Source organism: Halichondria panicea, chromosome 3 (assembly GCF_963675165.1).
Source record: "Halichondria panicea chromosome 3, odHalPani1.1, whole genome shotgun sequence".
Lineage (NCBI taxonomy): Eukaryota > Metazoa > Porifera > Demospongiae > Suberitida > Halichondriidae > Halichondria > Halichondria panicea.
Genome location: NC_087379.1, coordinates 6,122,959 through 6,137,781, shown reverse-complemented (window position 1 = coordinate 6,137,781; position 14,823 = coordinate 6,122,959). Strand labels below are relative to the sequence as shown.

Below are 14,823 nucleotides of genomic sequence, written 5' to 3'. Positions count from 1 at the left end.
CCACTAAGTTTTCAAAATGTGAGTACACAAACCATGGTCTAACGTACACTAACAGTTCAGTTTTTATGCTGCCTTTTCTTGATCGATTACTGCATTGGAGAGAATAAGACAACACGTTAAACAAACACAAACTTCCTGGTATTTATATTGCTTACAGCTGTTGGAGTAGTACAGAATAAAGCAATGTTGCATTAGGTTAGCTAAGGAAGCCAGATACAAGAATCTGCACACAACCAAAGATGCACCTGTTCCTATTCTTTACAGGCTTCTCAAATTTTATGTTTTACTGAAAAAAAATGGAAACCTAGAGCTAAGGATATAACATGGGGGATGAAATGGGCAGCTCAGCTCACCCTCTTTTGTAGGCAGTGTGTTCTTTTCTGTTGTTTCGGTTTTTTTTAGCTGATCCTTGTTGAAGGTGGTGACTGCGGAAACGTCAGGCTTGTCGCTCATGATTGCACGTACGTAGGTTGCTTGGTGAAAGGTCGAAAAAATCAGGGCTGCAGAAATAAAAATAAATGCAAAAGATTAGACACAGAGGCCATAATAGATCCTATATAATAGTAACTTCAACACAGACGTAAAAAACGAACAGAATGCAGAGAACACAGCACAACGCAAACTCACAGTCAAGGGCTCAAGAAAATCCACAAATCAACTGACAAGCTGCTTTTTGCAAGCAACATTTATAACAAGCTCTATGTTTTCTCACTTCCGTTCTCAATCTCAAATCCAAGAGTTCATTCCCAATATCACATTCCCAATCTCGGTGCAAGATCTGCAAAGGCGCCATTTGCAAAGCTAGATTCTCTCTCTGCAAATCTCTACGTACCTCTCCTTGTCTGTGTATCAGCGACTGCCCTAAGATGTCTTGCGAACCAACAAGTCTCAAGCGTGAAGGAACCATGCAAGTCACCGCTCAGGTGGGCTGATGATATTCACAAGAGTAGCTCAACAAGCAAGTGTATACATTGACCTCAGTGTCTGATTGTTTACTTAGCTCATAATTGTTATGCTAATATGAATGTGCTCTATATGATTACTATTAAGAATATCTGCTTGGTGCATATAGTTATAATAGTAGGTCCCTTTTGCTGTTAGGGTGCCGTGGTACTGCTTGGTATTCATATTCGCTCGCTAGCTAGCTAGCTACACATCGTCTTTTCTTCTCATTCTGAGTACAGTTGAGTGCATTTGATTAGACATGGAAATGTGAATTATATGAGAGGTGATGGGTGATGGGTTGTATATAAAGGAAAGCCATCTTTTAGTTTCTTTCTTTCTTATGTCTGGTATGGGAATGAGCTTGTACTTGTACAGAATGTGTGGTTTTTGAATTGAAACTGGAATCTGATATTGAATGTGCTATGTCCTTATTTGGAATACACTGATGTATGTGGTGATTGGCCATTCCTGGTATGTACCATGCATTACAGAGGACAACTTGTGGTTTGTCTCAATTTCCTGATAATTATTATTGATTTACATAAGTTAGTGCTTAGCCAAAAGAAGCAGTTTATTGTCTGCCAATAATAACATGTCAGATGTTTTGATTGACAGGTATTGAGATTTGATTTGCTCAAGCATTAAAATTCTTTTCAAGTTAATTTTGTTGGCATAACTCCGTAGTTAGTCAGCTATATGATAGTTACTGATAGATATCTGTTTTAGCTTTATTAGACTTGTGTATGCATTCAATCAATCAGCATAATTAGTGAAGAATGTTAAGTGAAAAACACTGGTGGTCTCTGGTGGTGTCCAGTGTCTACTATAGCAAGTCCTACATGTGTTGAAAATCACTGCAGTAATTAGGCATACAGTAATGACCACAGTGCTTGTGTAGAAATCCCACACATACATGTACACTCTCACACACACACACACACACACACACACACACACACACACACACACACACACACACACACACACACACACATACACACACACACACACACAGGAGGGTGAAGCTTTCCTCGAGAGTCAAGGCATGAAAGTGACAGATGATGACGCCAAGACACGAGCTCAGAAAGAGAAGCTCGAGGAAATTACAACACCGAGCAATGAAGACAAGCCACGCATACCTCGAGAGGGGACAATGGCTGTCACTGCCAAGGTATGGCTATAGCACATCTGTTCTCCTTGCTCACAATGTAGATACAATATGGCATTGTGTTCCAAACAAGACTTGCACAAACAATAGGACTTGACATGTGTTAGAACTAGCAATTCACTGTAATTGTTCACCATTGTTCAAATGATTGACCTCAGTGTATAAGTCCTAACCACCTGTCTCTCCCCCTCCATATTGTGGCAACTTCTGTTTCAGTTACTTGTGTATTTCTCCCTTAAGCTTTTAATCCTATATAGTTGCTTGTTTGTGTACAATCTACCCTATCCCATGTGTTTACTGTTTACTGTGTAGGAGGGCAAGGAGCTGCTTGGTGATGGCTCCTACGAGAAGACACGTCAACAGACAGCTGCCTCCAACGAGGAGACCTCTGCCAATGGAGACGAGAGCAAGCCCCGCATACCCAGGGACAACACCATGGTCGTCACTGCACAGGTGAGTTGTGGTGTACGGTGTGAACCAATTAGGAATGCATGTCATTATAATAATTATGTGAATGGCCTTAATTGGGATAGTTTGTACAGTGTGTCCAAAAATGAGCATTTTAGCTTAAGGGTTGAAATGTGTGTAACGTACATAATAGGTCTGACTGGATACACCTTCTGATATCACTTGATTTTGGCCATGTTTAGGATGTAAAATAACCTGTGCCCCTAGCTGTGGGAAGCATATAATTTTTTGTTGACCACTATTGTACTGCTTCTGGTCAGTCTGTCATTATTGTTTCCTTTGTGGTGAGAGTTTTCAGTGGGAATATATTAGTGACATTATAGATGCATGCAAATTGATGGGATATTCTATTGTAACCTTTAGGAAATTAGGGCCCACAGTATTGTTAAAGCCAGTGTAGGATTGGCACCACTTTTGTAGCTTTTTAGCAATTTTATACAAATGATTCTGGCATTCAGTGATTGTATGTCTTTGTCACGCCTTGTGTATTAGTGATTGACTGGGGGTTGTGTGTAGGCTCATTGGAATAGCATGCCAACTCACCCCTGTTTTGAGTGGGAGCATACTGAATATTAACTATCTTGATATAATCTAGCAGTTTGTATATCTACTTTCAATGTACACACACACACATGCTTCACACACACATGCTTCACACACAGGAGGGAGAGCAACTCCTTGATGGAGAGAAGCGGGAGAAAACCAGGGCTCAAACTGCTGCAACTAAAGAGGAGCAGACTCCTCCTAAAGTCAAGAGAGCCACTACTATTGCCCAGACTGCTGAGGTACACAGCATGTACAATATTAATGTGTACCAGCTGTGCTCTGTCTAGCCAGTTTTCACTGGGGAGCCTTTGATCTGGCTGTAGTGTGGGAGTGAACATTCTGAGATCATAAGGTCAATCTTCAGTGCTACTAGGACACTAATTAATTTATTCTTAAATATGCACCTGTGCTGCTCAACTAATAGCTGAAAGTTTTGAGCTAGCTCTTGTACCAAATTATTATAATTGTACAGGCAATTCATTCAGCCACTAAACTGACAGACTGTCATAATTGTTACACTCCCCTCCTACCCCAGGCGAGTACTCATATCCTAGGAGATGAGGAGCGTGGTAAGACACGCTCTGAGACCAGGAAGATCTCCCTGAGTGATGAGGAGAAGCCAGCAGTCAAGAGGGCCAACACTATGGAACAAACTGCTAAGGTGACATTTTTGGCTATTTCACAGCCTTTTAGCACAAGAGGGTAAAATTTAAATGGAATGTTCTGTTATTCAGAACTTACTCAGCACCATCTATTTACAACTCCTTATGTGGTTCTGCATTCAATCTGTTTTCCTTCTGTTTTCCTTCATTTAAACAAATTACATACCATTCAATACCAACCACTAACATCCCACTCTTGTACAAATGTATACATATGTACACCTGTACTCAATATACAATAGCTTGTTATCCCATGGTTTTCCTGTCTCCCTGATAATCAGCTTGTCTGTGCACACTATCAACCCTGGTATTTATTCTCATACAGGAGGGAGAGGAATTTCTAGCTAGGGAGGCTAAACGGGCCAAACTGGACGGAGAGAATGGGGAAGCTCAAGAGGAGGTCAAAGCAGAGTCTTAAACAACAGGCACTACTACCCCCCCTCCCTCACTGGAAACAATATCTAGCTTATTTTAGGCAAAATAATATCGCTCTTTATAAACTATCTACAGAACTGTTGCATACAACCATACTCACATTCATATACCCTTACCTCATGCATTTTACTGTTTATACACTTTGGGTTTAATCATCACTTTAAAAAGTCAAATGTTAATGATTGTTTGCTGAATTATTGCAAGTGGGATCATAACCCGTTTGATACACAAAATGGGCGTGACCAATCACGTGAGTAATAATTTTAAGACCACACCTAACCCATAAATTTTTGTGGATTACCCGCTCAAAAACTTCCAAATAAGGAATGTGTGGCATGATCAGGGCACACTTTAGTTGTTGAGAAGATACGCCTATTTGACAGCTTAGTGAATCAAGGCCCTAGAGGACAACGCAAGCTTCGCAAGACTCAAGACATCATATATCTCTACTGGATTGCTGTGCTTACTAAAGAGCCTCTTTAAAGCGTATCGCCGTGCAAACCCTCACGGGTGTCAATCTTTTCACACAACTTTCATAAAACTCACTTCGATATAGTAAACTATGGCAGACCTAGAGAAGCTCAGACAAGAAGCTGAGAACCTGAGAAGAAAGATCAGGGTGAGTTTGGGGTACTGTATTTCATTGCACTGTAGTAGGTGTTTTTTTAAAGACATAACTTCATAAGGCATTAATCCATTAATTTTATGCAACAATGGCTATTGCAAGTATAGCGTATCCCATGGCGTGCCCTAAGGCAGTAACCTACATACGTGCATACATGTGTACAGCGTTGAATAACCTCTCGTATATAAGCTTATGCGCGCGCCTACCCGTTATTGGTCATAATTCACGTAACACTACAAGCTTTCCCTTGAATGCACAGTGTAGACCATTCCTGATATTCAGCACTTATTAGAGAGAAATGTACAGTTGCTAATGCCGTGTGAGAAGCTGCCTGCTACTGTTCTATTTTTAGAATGTGTCATTAAATTTAGAACAATGGTCAGTTGGCCTTATAGCTTGCAGCCGTCCACTGTGTGATGACCTAACCATTATTGTGTAGAATACATAATAGACAATACTAAATAGGGCTTTTTATTGGAACTACAACGAATGGCCCGTAATTTTTACCAATTGCATGTAGTTAATTATAGGCGACTACTAAGTGCACTTGTTTGCATGAAGGAAGCTATCGTAGTGCTCCTTGTTTCTGTAAGAAGCTTTATCTATTTGTACATAGCAACAGATTAAATATTTAAAGCCTCTCTCATTAATTATGTGCTGAGTAAGATGTGATACGATCCATTGCACTTAGAAAGAGCGTACCTTAAATAAACGCACTCAATTTATTATTTGGTGTATTCTTTATTGTGAAGCAGTTTCACTTAGAATTACTCGTTCGTGGGGCACGTGTAATTATTTTCAGTAAGTGTATATACATTGTAGGTATTACAACTGCACACAACCACACATACACACACACACACACACACCACAGGATGGTCGTATGGCTGTAGCTGACACCACGCTGGGAGAGGTGGCAGCTGATGTGCCTGCAATCGGTCGAGTTAGTCTCAGGACTCGGAAAACGTTACGTGGTCATCTGGCCAAGATCTATGCCATGCATTGGGCGTCTGACTCTAGGTGAGTCACATGCACTGTATTGCACTGTGTGATGTGAGCCACTAACTAATACCTAAGCCTTTCATTGTGTGTTACCTTTGCACTATGCTGTGTGCAATGTAGGACCATAGGGTACTTTCTGTTGATTCCAGCTCTTTCCCAGAATTGTGTATGTTACTGCTTACTGTGTTGTTTGTTACCTCTTGTAGTAGTAAACAGGTTTTGACTTAGTCTCTGGAGCTGCGTAGTTGTTGCCACACGATACTCTGTTTATGTGTGCTAAGTGGTTAATTATTTCAGATCAAGTTAACTCTTTCACTCCTACCATATTGACGCCTACATACATGTCGCCGCTGCCAACACCTTAAAACCGTGTGGTCATGTTCTATCACGTTCTGTACATCCACAGGAATCTAGTGAGTGCCTCTCAGGATGGTAAACTGATTGTCTGGGATGGTCACACAACCAACAAGGTAACTTACCTATCCTTTCATTGAATATCATTTAATTGAATTTAAGACTTCTCTCATGTCCTCCCTGCTACCTTTGATATGAGCTGTATGAATATGTGTACTTCCATTGAGGTCATGGTTACCATAGTGTAGGGGGATGTACCACATATTTAGAATTGTTGACAGCAAGTAGTTGGTTTTTTGAGTTGCTATACTGAATGATGCGTGTAACACAAATTTGCTGTTATATGTAATTAGGTCTAGACAATACGAAGTGAGAGCAGCTGTACAAAATTATACATTGTGTTAACGTGGCTACTGGGTGGACGCACCCAATCACATTATATTTATAACTGTATTCATCACACATGCTTAACATGTGATAACTGCCACACGTGTGTGTAGGAAGGCAAGTTTCTAATTATTGTTATTGTCACGTATTTGGTGTATATATGGGATATCAGGAACCTCTATTGTTGCCTTGTTATTTATGCTCTTAAGGTATTTTGGAAACTGTAGACTTGAAATTGCAGAGTTGTTTGTTGATGGTCTGGTATTCATTAAGGGTGTGGCAAGTGTATAGTTTTACACCACGAAACATAATCCGACCACTTACTGTTTTGGCCACTCACTCGCTCGCTATCTTTGCCCTCTAGTGTAACGTTCTCGAGTCAACAAGTTATGCTCGCTTACATTATCTTATCGCAATAGCTACTGGTTTTCTGTTTCATTGATTTGTTAGTGAAATTTCAAAGAAACTGTCTGGTAATTAGAGCAAACCACACACGCACACAGATCCATGCCATTCCATTGAGATCCAGCTGGGTGATGACGTGTGCCTATGCCCCGTCTGGAAGCTTTGTTGCTTGTGGTGGACTGGACAACATCTGCTCCATTTACAGTTTGAAGACTCGGGAGGGCAACGTCAGAGTGAGCAAAGAGCTGCAAGGTCACACTGGCTACCTCTCTTCTTGTCGGTTCCTCGATGACTCCAGAATCCTCACCTCCTCTGGTGACATGACCTGGTATGTGTTGATATTTAAACAGACTTCCTTGTTCAGTGTAGTACATGTATGTTCAGAGCATGACATATATAGGTGTATGTCGTGAGTGTGTGTTTAGCTTGCAAGAGAGTGTTAGTGAGGTTGTCTCACATGAAAAACTTGAAGGAAGTGATGTTGTTAGTGTTGTAGGAAGCTTGTTGTAGCAACTTCACGCTTTACATGTATACAATTATGTAACTAATTGAGCCATAGATACTGTACAAGACATTTCTCTCTTGTATGTATCTATGATTAACACAGGTTTAATTAGTGTTCTATGCTTGTCTGTTTACTCTCTTCAATATAGGCTGTGTAGCTGCTTGTAAGCTTGAGTGTGTTTGTCTAAGTGTGTGCCTGTAAGCTTGAGTGTGTTTGTCTAAGTGTCTTGTGTGTTAGTCTTGTGTTAATGTGTTTCTCTCTCCCGCAGTGCCCTCTGGGATATAGAGTCTGGACAGCAAGTCACCTCCTTCACTGGACACACAGGAGACGTTATGAGCCTCTCTCTCGGCCCGGATCAGAACACATTTGTGTCTGGAGCTTGCGACTCTTCAGCCAAGGTGTGTGTTGTTCAGTCAGCTAATAGTGCATGCTATCATGCAGTTTCTATATCTGTGTAAGCCTTATGAACTATAGTTATGTAAGCAATTTTAGTGCACGACCTCGTGATTTCTCCTAAAATTCAATATTTCAGCTAATCTGTGCAAGCCTTAAAAACGGTGTGAGCAATTTATGGTATTTTTGCTCAACTGTCTGAGCTTTTCAGTAACACATGTGTTATGTACAATGTAGCTAAAGTTAGCACCGTTTTACAAGTCTTGGAACAGTTTGCTTTCACATATTTAACAACCTTGAGCTCTACTGCTGCAGTTAGAATAGCAATTCTTTCCACATATTGAGTCATCCCTGTTGCTATGTGTAGTCATGGTTTTGTGTACCTACCTGTACTGGTGTTTGTGTTGGCCTGTTATCAAAGCTTTAATTGTGATTCTTCCCGTACAGCTGTGGGATGTACGAAGTGCTGTGTGCCGACAAACATTCACTGGGCATGAGGGTGACATCAATGCAGTCTGCGTAAGTCACATGATTATTAGCTGACTATCTAGGCAAAAATATGTAAATAGGTATGAAAAGTATATAATATAATGGTATTTCCTATGATCAACATGTGTACACACATAAATGCAGCCCTTACTGGTGTGTATATAAATTATGTATAGCTTTGACTTTCCCAAAAGTTTGAATTGTATTATGTCCTGTTTTCTGCAGTACTTCCCCAACGGTCAGTCCTTTGCCACTGGCTCTGATGATGCCACCTGTAGGTTGTTTGACATCAGAGCAGACCAGGTAGGTACCCTTGTGGCTGCATGGCTTTTCTGTGTGTGTGGTGTGCACTGTTATAATTGATAGTGTGTGGTCTCTATGTGTGGGCACCCTCTAAGGTGTGTGGGCCATATGCAGATTATGGCCTCAGTTGTTCTAGACGATATCATATGACACATGTCCAACTTCCAACTTTACTGTTCGCTTATAAGAGATAATTGATCAACAGTATTTCATAAGTGAATAACAAATGTGTTCACACCGTACTCGTAACAGTATACTCTAATCAATTTTGACTATTCCATTATTTAAAACATATTTCCCCATTCCCAGGAGCTGATGATGTACTCTCACGACATGATAGTGTGTGGCATCACATCCGTGGCATTCTCCAAGAGCGGTCGCCTGCTATTGGCCGGCTACGACGACTTCAACTGCAACGTCTGGGATACCCTCAAGGGAGACAGAGTGGGAGTCTTAACTGGCCACGATAACAGAGTCAGCTGTCTCGGAGTGTCTGAGGACGGCCTTGCCATTGCTACCGGGTCTTGGGATTCATTCCTCAAGATCTGGAATTAGGACCGGGAGAGAGGGACCTAAAACTTTGTCTAGTACCATTACACATATAGTTCTGTTCTGTTCTGCAGCTGCAGGATCATTGTATAATACTGTATACATGTGTTGCATATAGATAGCTCTTGTGTACACATTAATTTTAGTTAAGTTTGTTTACTTCAAAATTTTGTTGTTTGACTAATTTTAAACTTATTGTTCCTTTTATATGTTGTAAGTAATTCGATTGTGTGTGTGCTAGTTTGTTTGCGGTAGGAGTGACGTTATAATTTCTTTTTGCTTTGCTGTATAAACCCTGAACTGACAACATCTTATTATTGCACTTACTGAGAATTTGCTGAGTCAGAGTAATGCATACGTTGTGTGGGGGTGTGGAGCTAATAACACTGCTGCACGTGATCTGATAGTCAGATCACGTACAAATAGGACTCTGACCCTAGACTAAATTGGGGTGGAGCAATGACTATGGATGGGCTTTTTTCAGAAAACCTTAACCTTCACATGGGTACGGATTTAAGTGATGGCTGCAACAGAGGTACATTTGGATGCTCTACCGTACATTGATCACGGCTATGATGAGCCTGGAGTGAGAGAGGAGGTATGATGTGAGCTCTGAATGCATGCAGCGTTGAAACTGTGTACCTCCCCTCGACCTCAGGCTATGAAGTTGGTGGAGGAAGAGACAAAGAGATACAGACCAAATAAAAGCTACCTTGACTACTTGCAACAACCAAAAGTGTCGTTCGAGGTATATGGCTTAAATGCGGAATGCTGCAACACTACGCCTACCCACAGATCCCATTCTTTAAATATGTACTATAGCACTAATCGATGCCCCTACCCCCACACACACATACCCCCATTCCGGAGGAAGTATGACACGAGTACCTCGATTAAGCTTGGTCATGTGCAAATTCAACAGTAAAGTTCATTGTTGCATGTTGACCAATTACCTCAATTTTAGCCTAATTGAGGTACTCGTGTCGAACCTCCTCTGCCCCCATTCTATGTCAACACTAATCGATGCCCCTCCCCCACACCTACAGACCCCCATGCTGCGGACAGAGTTTGAGAGACTCTCGATGAGGCAGCCCATGGAGATGCTCAGTATGAAACGGTGAGCTTTATCAAGTTGTGTGATCTCAATGCCACCGTGGTTGGTGATTACGGGTTCGGTAAATGCAAAATAAAAGTTAGTTTACTTCCAATCAGAGTTTCATCTGTGTACATGTAGTTGACTTGTACAATTGATATTAATTAACTGTGTTTTCGTTTTGTTTGGTCCCTGTAGGTACGAGCTTCCCCAACCTGGAGTGGCCCAGAAAAACGACATTGGTGCCTGGCAGGAGAGTGTCGACAACTCCATGGCTCAGCTGGAGCACCAGGCAGGGAGGTGAGCCCGTCTCTGGGTTAGTGGTATAGTGTGTGTTCTCTATCAGGGGGTGCATTTTGGTTTCCGGGGAAACAAATTAACCAAGGAAAACGGTCCTTTACTTTTTTTTGTTTTCGAGGCTGATGTGTTAGCTTCCTCGAGTTGGCTGTAACTTTCCCTCTCTTCCTTTCCCTGTAGAATCATTAATCTGGAGCTGTTGTCTCAATATAGTAGCAACGAGTGGAAAGAGCAAAATGGGTTAGTGTGTGCTTTACGATACTATTGCCATGGTATCTTTACTACCGACCTCTGCTACACAGGTTTATCACAAGAATGATTGAACAAGAACAGAAGACACTCAAAAAACTCAGGTAGAGCTCATGATCTGTACGTAACCAAGATTCACTCTCTGTTTGTAGAAATCAAGTACAAGAAGTCAACTGGGAGAGAAAAACAAAACAAGTAAATTTGATTCTGAAATAATTATCGTCAGACCATTAACAATTACTCGTTGTTATCTGCAGATGACAGCTGGTGGGCACCTACATGCACTTGAAAACCAGTAAGTCATAAATTAAGTACCGATATCCACTTGCAACACTTTGGTGTAATGTTTTGCTTGTATGTGTGTGTGCTATTGTGTCCAGTCATGCAATAAGAGTCCACTCACTACAGTTGGCAAAGTCTGGTGCAAAAGAACTACGAGATTGAGAGGGTGTGTCTCAATCTAGAGCAGGAGGTGGGGTCGCTCAGGCAACAAGCCATCGACAGGTTGGTATGTGTCTGTGTGTGTGTTTCGTTTGATTTGACTCGTATTTGTCCAGAGGCTTGAGAGTAAGTGAAGACTTGTTTGAACATTCCTTGTAGCTCTGATCAAACTCTGCGTAGTTTATCTCTTCTTTGTACAATGAAAATGAAACTTGATTGTGCATGCGTCAAAAATGTTCATAAAAAAAATGTGCATAAAAATTAATGCATGATTTGGTTGGGTGTGGGCATTCAACTTTGACCTTAGACTACCCACGTGGCTTTCATTTAAACAGTACAGAATTGAGCAATGGCTGAGCTAGCTGCTCCCCTAGCCAAGAGGCTGTGTACAGCTGCCACAGCTGGATCTGTGAAAAGGATAGCCATTGAAGGAAACATAGGTAAGCTTACTGTGTGCATACATGCTGCATGGTTGGCTCCAGTCATGCAGGCTTTAGCTCACTAGCACTACAGCATGCATTTGCTACACTGCACTACTCCATGCATATCATTACTAGGCTGTATAATGATATTTCTCCACAGCTGCAGGTAAGTCCACCTTCCTGCGATTGCTGGAGGAGCTGAACCCAACATACAGAGTGATCTCTGAGCCGCTCACAAAATGGCTGAAAGTGCCTGCAGAAGGAGAGGTATGCAGTAAGGTTTAGAGACACAGTCGTTAACTGGTATAAGACAGAGGCTATGCTTCTTTACAGCTATATTATTTATGCTTCCATAAGTCGAAATCTGCTAAGGAGTGTGTAAAAACTCGCCTGCCTGTGTAGCGTCTTATTGTGACTGTATAATAATTATGCATGCAATATTGATGATGTTATGTTTATGTTGGTGACTGTATGTACTGTCTCTGTTCCGTACAGGACGTGACAGAGTCACAGCAGAATGGTGGGAATCTGTTAGACATGTTTTACAAAGAACCCAACCGCTGGGCCTACACATTTCAGGTACGGTATCTTATATTATATACTCCTTCTGGCAAGTACTTAACCGTTTTTCATCTCATGTTAGACCTATGCTTGTGTGAGTCGGCTTCGAAGCCAGCTGCGGCCAGTTGCCCCGGAGGTGCTCAAGTCAAGAAACCCTGTGGTCTTCTATGAGAGATCTGTGTACAGTGACAGGTGGGCCATTACCAATGATTGAGAGAATTGTAGTGTGTTTTCTCATGGAATCAAACTGTGGGTACTGTACAGTAGGCATACACTAACAGTACGCATATAAGTTGATCGTAACTTGAATTGTGAGACCATACCGATTCATGAGCTCTGATTGAGAGAATTGTAGTGTGCCTTCTTATGGGCTCAACTGTGGATACTGCGTGTACATATGTAATTTGACCGTAACTTGAGTTTGGAAGGTCGATTACAAAAGCATGAAGTGCGTTCTGTGCAAAGCTCTTTAGAAAATATATTACCAACTAGACACTTTACCAAGGCCTCTATTGAAAATTGTCTTGAAATGCCACGTAATTAGAGTAATACAACTGTACATCCGTTCCGATACTCTCTTATAAATCTGTTTATCAAAGCCTAAAGGCCATGGACTCTTAACTCTGCCTTGCTCATGAGTGTGTAGCTGACAATTTTTTTCACTATTACAGCTTATTACTGACACTTGGCCACCTCCTACCCCCCTAACCACGCACGTGCATATAGGTTCATCTTTGCCCAGAACTGTCACTTAAGTGGGCTAATGAGTGACATGGAATGGAACTTGTACTGTGACTGGCACTCGTTCCTCACCTCCTCCCTACCCGTGCAGCTGGACGGAATCATCTACCTGCGAACAGACCCAAAGGTTGTTGATTTGCTCCTCTTACTAAAGTTATGTCCAGTCAAAGATAGTTGCCGAAATGTCTGCCCGAAGCCTTAGTCAAATTTTGACAGTCTCAAATATCTGATCTAAACATGTCATGTGATATATACCTCCCTATTAGCATCTTTTAGTTTCTTTTGCTTTAGATGTGAAGTGCTTTGTGTTATATAGGTAGGTACACCCCTCACACTCCACACACACTTTCCTGACACACCCACACACCCTCCCAGAAGATTTGCTATGGGCGTCTCCAGAAGCGAGGGCGACCAGAGGAAGACACAGTCTCTCAAACCTACCTCGAGACCTTACACGAGCGACATGAAGACTGGCTCATCCACAAGAGCATCAAGTGAGAGCTCTATTGCATTTATTACATAATTATATAGTTCTATCAGCTCATTCTGTGCTCTTCGGGGCTACAGGGTGGCTAAACTATGTAGCTAGTAGGCAGGTTTGTACACCCTATATATAGGAGTTAGCAAGAGTGTATAATAAAAGCGAGAGTATCGAACGCTTGCGTACTGTACGTGTATCAGATGTATTCAGAAAGTAACGTGACTTCCGTGTGATCAATGACAATTTTGGCAATAAAATTATTACTGCCACGAGGCAAGTGGTGCATGCATGGCTCCAGGCGCTCAGATTGGTCATGTACCAAGCAGGAAGTCATGTTACTTTCCAAATACATCTGATGCAAGGTAATGCTTCGTTCCAATACTCTAGCTATGAACTCTTGCAGTGAGTGACTCTACTGTTATGTCAGGCCAACAAGCTAGCATAGTAGAGCTGTACTGTAATACTCTCATGTAGAACTGCCTCTCATTATTCTTCACATGCAGGTCCCCCTCCCATTTGTCTGGTGTGCCTGTGCTGTCACTAAACTGTGACTCAGAGTTTGAGCAGAACAAGTCCAGAATGGAGGATATGATGAAATCGGTATATATGTTACGTCCCATGCACTGAGCTATTATGCCTAGTATAGTGTTTGCTTGCCCATTAGTGTAGTTCGGAGGTGTCGAACCACATGCACCAGTACATCCACTAACTACCATATGACGATATGTAGCAGCATAATTAATGGCTTCATTATTATACTTGTACGGGTATATATATATATATATATAATTATGCATTTTGTTTTATAACACGTACACGTATATATATACCTCGTATAGTATATATTATTATATATCCCAAATTAAGGTGTATACTAACGAAAATTTTGATTGTAATAATTATTATAAGCCCCTTTTTTGTCTCCATGCAGGTGGCAGAGTTTGTGGAAGATGGGTTAATGGAGTCAACAGTTGGGGAGAGTTCACCTGCTAAAATTGCTACCACAAACTGAACTGACATAATTATTATAATTATGCATGCACGTTTTTCATGTACCCTTCAATCTGATGCAACTATACTAGTGTACCATAATCAATCGACCTATAGCTTAATTTGTTTACCCATATCCTGTACGTGTGTGCATCTATTATTATACATGTACACATTTTTTGTATGATGCCATGTTTCATGACAATTTTAACTTGAGTATTATAATGTTACATCAGCGAAGGGAAGTAGGTATAGTACACATTATATGCATGCTTGCACGCTTATTAATTAATTATTGACAATTGAAGTACT

At 41.3% G+C, this 14,823-nt stretch overlaps 5 protein-coding genes across 6 annotated transcripts in view; all 5 read left to right on the top strand.

Annotated features, from left to right (window-relative positions):
* Positions 1–14,823, top strand: part of LOC135332846 (NDP-glycosyltransferase YjiC-like) — a 29,407-nt gene that overhangs the window by 8,426 nt on the left and 6,158 nt on the right. The window lies entirely within an intron of this gene.
* Positions 747–4,397, top strand: LOC135332856 (uncharacterized). Its single transcript, XM_064527769.1, has 6 exons — positions 747–923; positions 1,961–2,116; positions 2,426–2,566; positions 3,244–3,366; positions 3,663–3,788; positions 4,115–4,397. Exons 1-6 carry the CDS (start codon positions 867–869, stop codon positions 4,205–4,207), a joined length of 696 nt encoding a protein of 231 aa, XP_064383839.1. The 5' UTR covers positions 747–866; the 3' UTR covers positions 4,208–4,397.
* Positions 4,554–9,558, top strand: LOC135332853 (guanine nucleotide-binding protein G(I)/G(S)/G(T) subunit beta-1-like). The gene is made up of 8 exons (XM_064527765.1): positions 4,554–4,843; positions 5,724–5,869; positions 6,258–6,321; positions 7,096–7,325; positions 7,771–7,900; positions 8,343–8,414; positions 8,610–8,687; positions 8,997–9,558. Exons 1-8 carry the CDS (start codon positions 4,787–4,789, stop codon positions 9,240–9,242), a joined length of 1,023 nt encoding a protein of 340 aa, XP_064383835.1. The 5' UTR covers positions 4,554–4,786; the 3' UTR covers positions 9,243–9,558.
* Positions 9,704–11,589, top strand: LOC135332857 (pre-mRNA-splicing factor SPF27-like). Its single transcript, XM_064527771.1, has 10 exons — positions 9,704–9,834; positions 9,895–9,984; positions 10,283–10,353; positions 10,528–10,629; positions 10,807–10,866; positions 10,929–10,979; positions 11,028–11,070; positions 11,133–11,170; positions 11,284–11,379; positions 11,433–11,589. Exons 1-10 carry the CDS (start codon positions 9,757–9,759, stop codon positions 11,473–11,475), a joined length of 672 nt encoding a protein of 223 aa, XP_064383841.1. The 5' UTR covers positions 9,704–9,756; the 3' UTR covers positions 11,476–11,589.
* Positions 11,599–14,728, top strand: LOC135332855 (deoxycytidine kinase 2-like). 2 transcript variants are annotated; one of them, XM_064527768.1, is made up of 8 exons: positions 11,599–11,756; positions 11,899–12,005; positions 12,234–12,317; positions 12,382–12,491; positions 13,026–13,167; positions 13,419–13,534; positions 14,025–14,121; positions 14,453–14,728. In XM_064527768.1, the coding sequence occupies exons 1-8, from the start codon at positions 11,666–11,668 to the stop codon at positions 14,531–14,533; spliced, it is 828 nt and encodes a 275-aa protein (XP_064383838.1). In that variant the 5' UTR covers positions 11,599–11,665; the 3' UTR covers positions 14,534–14,728. The 2 variants fall into 2 exon arrangements, with proteins under 2 accessions (XP_064383838.1, XP_064383837.1); XM_064527767.1 differs by having other exon boundaries at positions 13,416–13,534.